Source organism: Microtus ochrogaster, chromosome 4, assembly GCF_000317375.1.
Source record: "Microtus ochrogaster isolate Prairie Vole_2 chromosome 4, MicOch1.0, whole genome shotgun sequence".
In the NCBI taxonomy this organism is placed as follows: Eukaryota; Metazoa; Chordata; class Mammalia; order Rodentia; family Cricetidae; genus Microtus; species Microtus ochrogaster.
Genome location: NC_022011.1, coordinates 25,039,030 through 25,049,070, shown reverse-complemented (window position 1 = coordinate 25,049,070; position 10,041 = coordinate 25,039,030). Strand labels below are relative to the sequence as shown.

The window sequence follows — 10,041 nt, the reverse complement described above, 5'->3', positions numbered from 1 at the left end:
AGTAAGCCACTGGGTAAGAAAATGCTCCTGCCTCAACTGCTGACAGTATGCTGTCCTAATCAGACAATCAGGACACACAATATCCTGCTTCACAGAAAAGTCTGACAAATATGCTAAGCCTGTAGGCCGAAGATGGGTGCCCCAACATTGCAGAGGAACTTGGGGTGACCATCCAGGCAGCCAGCTGCTTCAGCCGTTACAATTTTTGGAAGTCATTTGCTCACACTTCCTGCTCACTCAGTTAATATTATTTCCTTCTTGGGTCTCTGAGGGAGTTGAAGATTAGATAGCTATATAACTATAGTTATAGTTTACCAGACACAGAAAGCAAGTTATGATAGAAAGTAAATTAGGTATAAAACTTTGGACTCACCAAGATAGGATATGAAATATTTTCTCTGAATTTGTCAAATTGTTGATATATTTATTACCTGTATATATTGTATATGGGTATTGTGCTTATTGTGTTTTCTTATATTAGTTATAGCATTCTTTTTTATTTTAGACAAAAAGGGGAAATGTCGTGGCATTTCAACTGTATTTTAACAAAGACTGCCCAAAGATCTGAGAGGTCTACAGAGCAGGCTATGGTAACACACACCTTTAGTCCCAGTAGCCACACTAGTTACCATAGAAACCAGGTGGTGCACGCCTTTAAACCCAGCTCTATCATATGCTCAACACGTGACACATGGGTTTTCCCCTCGATGTTCGTGGCTGGGAATCCAATGGGAGAGTGCATCCTGTTCACTTTTTGCTTTTCCCTCTACTTAACACGGGACTGGTAGATGACCGGAGCTAATCTCAAAAACAACCTGGGATAAGGTCTGGGGTGACGTCATCCACAGAGAGACAAGCTAAACTGGTCTAGAGAGAGGACACTGTTAAAGTGGCTGAGAACCCAAGACTAGTGAGGTCATGGGCCTAGGGAAAAACATACCCTGCTATTCTGCTGAAGGGACATAGCAGTCAAATGACGCCTAGGAACACTGCCACCCCCGTAGATGAGGGCCTTGTCTCCTCAGCCATCACCAGAGAAGCTTCTTCCTGCAGGAGATGGGACTCTGGGTGTCTACAAAAACACAAAAATACACCATGCTATAAAAAGGTGCAAAAAGGGAAAAAAGAGGAATTGGAAACAGTGTAACTTACTAGCAGTACCGACTCTCAAATATAGTGGGACAAAAATAATTTCTGCGAACTGAAATAAAACAGTATAAACAATTCCTAAGGCAGTTTGCCAAGACTGGCATGAGTTCTCGAACATGCTGTACAGAAATTTCAATGTTAGAGAAAAGTTACTGAGAATTAAATTTTATTTTATTTGTTTGTGGTTTGACTGCATGTATGGATGTGGTACCACATGCATGGAGGTCAGAAGAGGTCACCAGAGCCCCCTGGAGTTGGATTCATAGATGTTTGTGAGCTGCCTTATAGGTGCTGAAACTGAACCCAAGTCTTCTGCAAGTGCTCTAAAACACCGGGCCATGTCTCCAGCCCCACCGAGGAGAATCTGAATGGCTGCATACCTGTCCGTGGCAGCTCAGTTCGGATGCATTGACTTCTGCCAGGTTTTCCTGGAAGCATGGGCTCTCCATTTTCTGGAGTTGCTCAGCACGGGAAAGAAGAGCGAGCAATCGGTTTTAAGTTTGGTTCCAATCAGCATATGTGAGATGCAGCCACACCTCCACATGGCACCCGGGGCGTGGGAAAGCAGCAGACCACCAGATAGCAGAGCAGGGGCAAATAGGGGCTGCAGCAAGAAGGTGCCAGGCTTAGAACAAGGTTTCATTTGCACATGCTAGGCTTAAAAGCCCACTACTCTAGACCCAACAGGTCTTTGTCCGTGTCGAGTGAAGGACTTTGAGGAAGACAAGTCACCATAGTTTTTCCACTTCACTTTTGTTTTACTCTATGAACTACGACTATTGTTTTATCAAAATTGTTTTTTGTTGTTGCCATTGTCTTTTGGTAGTCTCTGTCCTGTAACATTAACTTGCTTCAAAGAATGGAAGCTTAATAGAGGTCTGTTAGAGTCACTATGCTTCTCACAGGCTAACCTGTGAAATCTGTAGGTTTTGAACCAGTTTACAACTGATTTATTTTGTTACTTAGTAAGAGAATATAAAATGTATTTTTTCCCCTAAGTCTTTTGAAAGAACAAGGAGCCTGGCTGATGTGGTTCAAGCAGTGTCCTCTGTTCATTCACCCAGTTTGGGCCTGGCTCCTTCCGGAAACTCCCTTTTCAGTGTAGACCGTGGTATTAGCTGCTTGAGAACCAAGCGCCTGAGTGCCCTCTCCACCTGTTTTCCTGACGTGTGAGCTAAGGCACCTGTGTGTTGTGTCTACTGATAAATACAGCCCAGCAACAGAAAGGACCCTTGAGCACCAGACAACCGAGTCACTCTCTGGTCCTAAGAACATTGTGCTGGGTGGCATCTGGCTGATGAACCTAGATGAAAATCCATGTCCTTTAACAACGGGAGTCACATCTGGTATTGAGCACACAGGGGTCTGTGTTGTCCTCTCCCGGTGTCAAATCAATGACACTCGAACACCCTTCAGATGACAACACAGAGCCACTGTGAGACGAGAGGAGAACCAACTTCGTAGCACTTGGCCCCAAAGCTACATATCCCTTCCTCCCCATCTCTTTAAAGGTCTTAAGCAAGCAAGCCTGAGAGGCACTGGTATAACTAGATGAGGCCTCAGGAGGCTGAAGCAGGATTACCTAAATTGGAGACCAGCTTAGGATATATTGTACCAGGCCAGGGCTACATGGCAAAACCCTGGCTCAAAATACAAGAACTAAACAAAAGCACCTGGTAAGTATTTGGAGAACTTAGCAGGTTTATTTTCACATGTCTGTGTGGTCTGCATGTATGTTCACATGTGCGGACCCATGTGTATGTGGGTAAACATGTTCAGGTGGAGGCCGATACAGAGAGTCTCCCTGATTTCTCTCCACCTTATTTATGGAGGCAGGACCTCTCAGTTGAGCTCCAAGCTTGCTGATAAGGCTGGTCTAGTTAGCCAGCTTGCTCTGGGCAGTCCCTCTTTACCTTTCTGGAATTACATACTTGTGGGCTGGTTTATCTACTCTGTCCACTTTAGTCCTTATGTATAATGTATGTGTGTGTGTGTGTGTGTATTCATAAAAAAACTAAGTGAAAATGTAACCCCATCAGTTTCGAGAGGGATTTCGCAGTTAGACCAGTACTGGTCATTTTCTCCAAATGAAAACCGTAACTTTGAACTTGACTCAGCATCTTTCAAAAGAGTTACAAAAACCCGAACTTTCCCTTTATTGAAAGGGAGTCGAAACATCGGTTTGTTTTTCCTGTAAATTAGTGACAGAGCAAAGAGCTACTGACCTGCTACCTCTCGTTTTATTCTTAAGCTGTTCAGGAAGAAAAGGAAGCCCGAGTCCGTGCTGAGTGCATGGACTGAACTACTAACAATAATGTTTTCCTAAAAAAATTCCCAAGCGGGGCTGGTGAGATGGCTCAGTGGTTAAGAGCACTGACTGCCCCTCCAGAGGACCCGGGTTCAATTCCCAGCACCCACATGGCAGCTCACAGCTGTCTGTAGCTCCAATTCAAGAGAATCTGACATCGTTATACCAATGTGCATGAAATAAAGTTGTTGGGGTTTTTTTAAAAAAAAAAAATCCCAAGTTATATCATATCCAAATGCAAACTAGTGCTGAGTATCTTTTAAGAATACACACACACACACACACACACACACACACACACACACACATACATATATTTTGAGACAGGGTATCACTATGCAGCCCTGGCTCTAGCTGGCCTCGAACTTAGAGATCTGCCTGCCTCTGCCTCCTGGGTTAAAGGTGTGCCCCACTTATTTTTATTTCTCAATGCTTGTATGTATACGTGTTAGGGTGTCCTCCAAGTTCAGAAGATAAGTCACATCATGAGTATGTATTAAATTCACACCAAAGGGAGAGTTCTAGTTTCTCTTTAATCACCGAATCTGTGTTCACAAACAACTGTGGGAGAATTCAAGTGACGAAGGGTTTGTCGGGACAGTTCTTGCACATGAAAGACAATTACATGCTCCATTTTTTTTTCTGTAACTATTAAGAGACATTGCCACAGAAACAAAAACTGAAACTTAAAGGCAATAGCTCGCTGCACTTGTATTTACAAAAAGTCACGAGCAGACATGCATTTCTCCTTCAGCCGGAGGGCTTAATAGATGCTTGAACATTAAGGCAGTGATGATTCCAAAACACAACAGAAAATCTAAGTTAAGGCTTTATGTCTGTTCTGAACTCACATTCACAGGCAACTGTGACCCAAACCACTGTTTAGCTAGTGGGGTGCACTCATCTGCCAGGTGTGTTAGCCCATTTCCGAGGCCTTCTATCAGGTGGGCGGGACACAACAGCAGCAACACCACCGAGTTACTTAAGGAATCATCGGTCCCCTTGGGTTTTAAGGGTTCAGCTTTTGGCAGCACAAGCATATGCTACAGAAAGAACAGGGCTTCCCAGGGAGGACTGGATGGTTCCCCAGGCTGTGTGTACTCAGATTTGCCTAAGAATCCATGATCTACTTATACTTAGCACAGAGAGACCGCAAGGTATGTTTGACCACACTCACCCCTCAAAATGCTCTTGATTATTGAAGCAAATGGTCTACAACCTTTCCCCTTTAAAGAATGTCTCACAACAGAATCTAGACTAGCATACTTTTGATGGCTCTATTCTACAATTGCTAGTCTCAAGGTATGCATAATATACTTGCCAGACCAAAGTGCTTCCTTCAAGAAAAAGGGTAGGGTAGGTGGAAGGAAAGACTTTGTAGGCCATGTTCCTCTTACCAAGTACTGAAAGGGGGCTCGACAGGGATGCCTTACTCTACTTCTTCCTTTTTAATTTTTAGAGAGTCTGTAAGTACATAACAGGAAGCAGTAGGGTAGCCCCCAGGGTCTACTGTCGAATGGGAAGGATGTTTGTGGATGTGATGATGTAAAGTATGTATCTGCACACAACACTCCCCAAACCCAAAATATTTAGAAGAAAGGTTGCTTTTGCTTGCTATGAGGTCATTGGTAGCTGGTAGCCTCCAGGTAGTATTAGGACGGGGACAAGTCACAGGAGAGACCAAAGCATGATTAATGACTGGAAGACTGGGATCTTTTCAACTTCATCCCTAACTCCCAATCCAGTGGGGAGGGTGGTGCCCAAGGTTAAGCTGATCACTAATGGCAATGATTTAAGCAGCTCTACCCATACAACAAAGCAGCCACTAACCCCAGAAGCCTGGGTTTGAAGGGTTTCTGCAAGGATAATAGGCGGATTCTTGGTGGGTGTTGTGCCTAGACAAAGTATAGAAACCCCTTGCCCCTTTTGTACCCACTCTACCCTTTGCAGTAACTGTATCCCTGAGTTCTGTAAGCCTCTCTAGTAAATGAACTGAGCTCAAAGAGTGGGGAGTCACAGGAACACCGATTTACAGATAGGTAGAAGCTCTGGGGTCCTGAGCCCCAGACAGAGCGACTATCCTCTGGCCACTGTGTGCTCACAGCTGGCATGGGCAATCAATCCCATAAATTTGGTCACAGGGATCTTCTTGACCAACAATAGTGAGAGGAAAACTTTCCCACGATGCAGGATGAGCCTGAGATGAACGAAACGGCAGGATTCCAGAGCTGACTCCACGGTCTGGAGACCTTACTCTTACTAGAAAGATGACTAGTTATACTAAGTGCTTGCTACTCTCGTGCTGGCCGGTAACTTCAGAGAGAGAAACGGACAGCAAACAAAGCTGGCAGCAGTCACTGCTTGGGAGAGAAGGGACAGCAGTGATGATGTAGAAACTGTCATAAAAGCTAAAGACAGCTGTGGCTTCCCTTAGTGTTTCCAAGGCAGAACGGACGTGACAAGGCAAAGGGCGGCAGCATCAGAGCCAGGGCCACACAAGCATTGTCTGACATTGGAGGTACTGTTTAAGCACGCTATATTCGGTTAAAGCGGTTGCAAAGCTTGTGCCCTACTATCTGGTAAGCTTGGCTTCAGCTAAATGGTTTTAAGTCTTACAGTGTGAAATGCTTTTTTTTTTTAAGATGGAAAGAATAGCTACACAGGAGCAAACGTAGGCAACACTGAAACTTTTCAGATCAACACCTTACACTTTATAATACACTCACATTTGTACACCAATCTTGTGTTCACGAGTACAAACGCCAAGAACTGCGGAGAATCTCAACAGCTGCTGCCCCACCAACTCCATTCCCAGTTGGTACGGCTGTCCTTTCGCCGTGTCCTAAACCACAAGGGGAGGGGAGCCTGGCTGCCCCTTCAGAAGCTGGAGACGGCGTGGGCGTGCAGCTCCGAGCATGTCTGCGTCTCCACAGAGCTGAACTGGGACTCCATTGTGTTCCAGGCCAAATCGGCTAGAAGAAAGTCACCCATTGCTGTCTGAGTTTCGTTGCTGGTGAAGAACAAGTTCCCCAGGGGCTCGAAGCCAGAACTCAGGGTCTGTGTTTCTGTGCTGTTCAGCTGAACCTTGCTCTCCAGCGCAGGTGTGTGTCGAGCTGGGGAGGCGCCTTCGGTCTGGGTCTCTGTGTCAGACGAGTCAGTGCTCATAGAGAAGCTGGAGTGTTTCAGGATGCTGCCCAGGGGCAGGTGAGGACTACTGTCCAAGAAGAAGTTTAAGTCTGTCTGTGTCTGTGTGTCAAACATCTCCAGGCCCAGAAAGCTTGAACTTGCCCTGAAGCCGTAGGGCTGTGCGGAGGGGTCTGTGAGGAAGAAGTCGGTCTGAGTTTCGATGTCCAGGGACTCCAGGGCAGGCTCAGTGCTCACGCTGGTGAGCTCACTCTCCTCAGTCTGAGTCTGGATATTTGAGGCCGAGAGGAACTCTTCAAGATCAAAATCAATCCCAGAATTCTGGGCTGAGCCTGCTGGGAGCTGGGTGTCAGGCCCGGGGTTTGTGTCGGACAGAAGACTCCGGTTATCCAGTGCTTGGCCAGGCAGGTTGCTCGACAGGATGTTTTCTAAGTCACTCAGTAGATCTATGGTTTGGGTCTGATTATCAGTCATGTTCTGTGAGGGAAGCATGCTGTTCTGGGCACTGAAGTGTAACATAGGCGCAGACTTTTCAATGACTGGGCTTAATATCTTAGGGTCATTCTGAGGTAACAGACCATGAGTGACTGTCTCTGAAACTAAACTGCTACTCATGATGTTGTCCGCGGGGACACTGTATGATGAGTGGACACTTTCAAAGATGTCCCCACACAGGCCAGGGTGGTCCACCTGCACAGGGTCATGGGTGGGGTCTCGCATCCTGCTGGTTTGGGTTTCCCTGGAGATCCCACCTGGCTGGAAACAGGCATCAATAAGTGCATCTGTCTGAGCAGCTATGGATGAAGTGACCTTTGAGCTGGGTACCAGCGTCTGGGTGTGGACACTAACAGGAAGGGACACTTGAGAATCAAACGACAGGTCCGTTTGAGAACACGATGACACAGAGGAATCTGGGCCGAGCCACTGAGCAGAAGGTATCAAGTCAGGTGAGGCATAGGACAGGTCCGTCTGCACATTGATTGAGGAGAGGCTGCTCTTCTGACATGCACTCCCAAGTTCTTGTAAAGGACTACAAGGGCTTTTCCCCAAGTTCACCTGAACACCTGTACTGATCGGCTCGACAATGGGACTGATAACTTTCGAGAGGGGTAGGCTCTCCTTCAGAGAGCAGGCCTCTGGATCTAGGCTGAGGATCAGGGTTCCTACCGGCAGGGGGACTAAGTGCACAGCTCCAGCCACAGAACCACGGTCCATACCTAACACCACAGGCTGGGCCGACGGGTCAGCTGTAGGCATAAAGACAGGCACAGGGGAAAACTGCATGACCGGAAGTTTAACCAGAGCCACCTTGGGCTTTGGTAAAAGCAACTTCTGGGGGCACCTGGAAGGTGCTGTGATGCTCTGCTTTTTGGCGTGAGTACTGCAAGAGTCTTCAAGCGACGCCACTAGCTTCACTTCTGCTGCTTCCAGCTCATGAACGTCTTGGGGAGGGGCTGGCTGGTCGCTCGGTGGTTCAGTGTTTTTACTGGACAACTTCTGGCTTTGCAGGTAGCTTTCCATTTTTCTTTTTTTACTAGGTGGGTCTCTGGAAACAGCGAAAAGCAAAAATAAAACCAATTTTAAAATGAAACAAAAAAGATTTTAAAAAATTTATGCGCATGTGTGTCTGTTAGTATGTGCACACGGCCACAGAGGTTGGAAATGGATGTAGGGATCCCTTGGAACTGGTTGTGACCTGCCTGGCGTGTGTCCTGGGAACCAGAATCAGGTATTCTGTGAGAGTGGAAAAAGCTCTCCTAACCCCTGAGCCATCTCTTTGGCTCCTAAAATGTAGCTTTTGGGCTGGAGAGATGGCTCAGGGGTTAAGAGCACTGACTGCTCTTCCAGAGGTCCTGGGTTCAATTCCCAGCAACCACATGGTGGCTCACAGCCATCTATCATGAGACCTGGTACCCTCTCTGGAATATAGGCAGACATGCAGGCAGAACACTATATATATAAAAAACAAATCTTTTTTTAAAAAAATATAGTTTTCTTTGACTACATTGCTCTATCTTCATTTCTCATTAACCACACAGGAAAGGTGGGATCCGGACAGTGGCGAGACATCCCTTCTGGCATCTCTGAGAGTTCGGCTTGCACTCAGAAACATTCCCACTCCCCTTTTCCAGGGACTTATATCTATGCCTGGCCTTAACTTTTGGGACCTCTACTGCTTCTGCCTCCTAAAGGATTACAGGCTTATGTTACATGAACTCCATCCTCAAATTGGAGTTTTCAAAATTCTTCTACATTTTTATTACATTTATTTATTGTGTGTGAACACATGTACCATGGCACATGTATTGTATGGAGGTCAGAACAACTCTCAGGGATTGGTTTTCTCTTTCTACCATGTGGGTCCTGAGGATCAAAACTTAGGCCATCAGGCTTAAAAGCAAGAGCCTTTATTCACTGAGCTATTCTGCAGGCTCCCTGGACCTTAAAAATCAGATCGAGAAACTTATAAGTACCATACCTACAGCAAAAGCTATTGCACCAAACATAAATTTGATCTTTAAAAATGAAGTTTAAAGTGGAGCCTGGAATTATAATCCTCGCTACACAGAGGCTGAGGCAGAACATTTACGACCAGCCTTAGCTACAGAGTGAGTTCAGGGCCAGTGTCAAAAAAGAAGCAAAATGAGGAAGGAATGTGACTCAGGGCTGAGCAGATGCCCAGGATTCATGAGACCTCGAATTCAACCCTCAGCACCATAGGATGAAAGTAAACAGACAAATGGAACCCTGTGTTACGATGCAGCTTTCAGTGCCCAGCAATCCATTTCTCTAGAGAAGGTGCTGAAGGCTGAGATTCTCAAATGGGAATAGGAAAGAAGCCTCAGGAACTATGTACTTGAGAGCTGGCTCAGCACGTAAGGACACTTGCTGTTTGTCCAGAGGATCTGAATTTGTTTTCCAGCACTTGCATTGGGCAGGTCACAACCACTTGTAACTCCAACTCCAGGGGGTCCCTATTTTAGCCTCTTCAGGAACCTACATACATGTGTCATTCACACACAGTGATATGTACACATGCACGTAAGTGAAAATAAAAATCCTTAGGAGAAAACATACAAAGCAAGTGGGTCAGCATCTCAGGCTCAGCTGGGCACTGGTGCACACATCTGCAAGTTCAGCCTCGGAGAGGCTGCAGCAGGGGGACCATAGGCCCAGGCTCAAACACAAAGTAAAAGATCCTGGCCCAGGAGTGCTCTTCTGTTATTACTGCTGCTACTCCAAAAGAATTCTTTTTCGGCTGGAGAGATGGTTCTGTGGTTAAGAGTACTGACTACTCTTCCAGAGGACCCAGGTTCAATTCCCAGCACCCACATGCAGCTCACACCTGTCTGTAACTCCAAGATCTGACACACTCTCACACAGACATGCATGCAGGCAAAATACCAGTGAAAATAAAAATACAATAAAAGAATTGAAAA

The 10,041-nt window shown here is 46.1% G+C and overlaps 1 protein-coding gene across 1 annotated transcript in view; it reads right to left on the bottom strand.

Annotated features, from left to right (window-relative positions):
• Nucleotides 1-5,330: 5,330 nt before the first annotated feature.
• Atmin (ATM interactor) overlaps nucleotides 5,331-10,041 on the bottom strand; it is a 16,965-nt gene continuing 12,254 nt past the window's right edge. Inside the window, exon 4 of the mRNA XM_005345731.3 lies at nucleotides 5,331-8,147. Coding sequence (XP_005345788.1) covers nucleotides 6,335-8,147 — 1,813 coding nt within the window. The 3' untranslated portion in view covers nucleotides 5,331-6,334. The remainder of the gene's footprint in view (nucleotides 8,148-10,041) is intronic.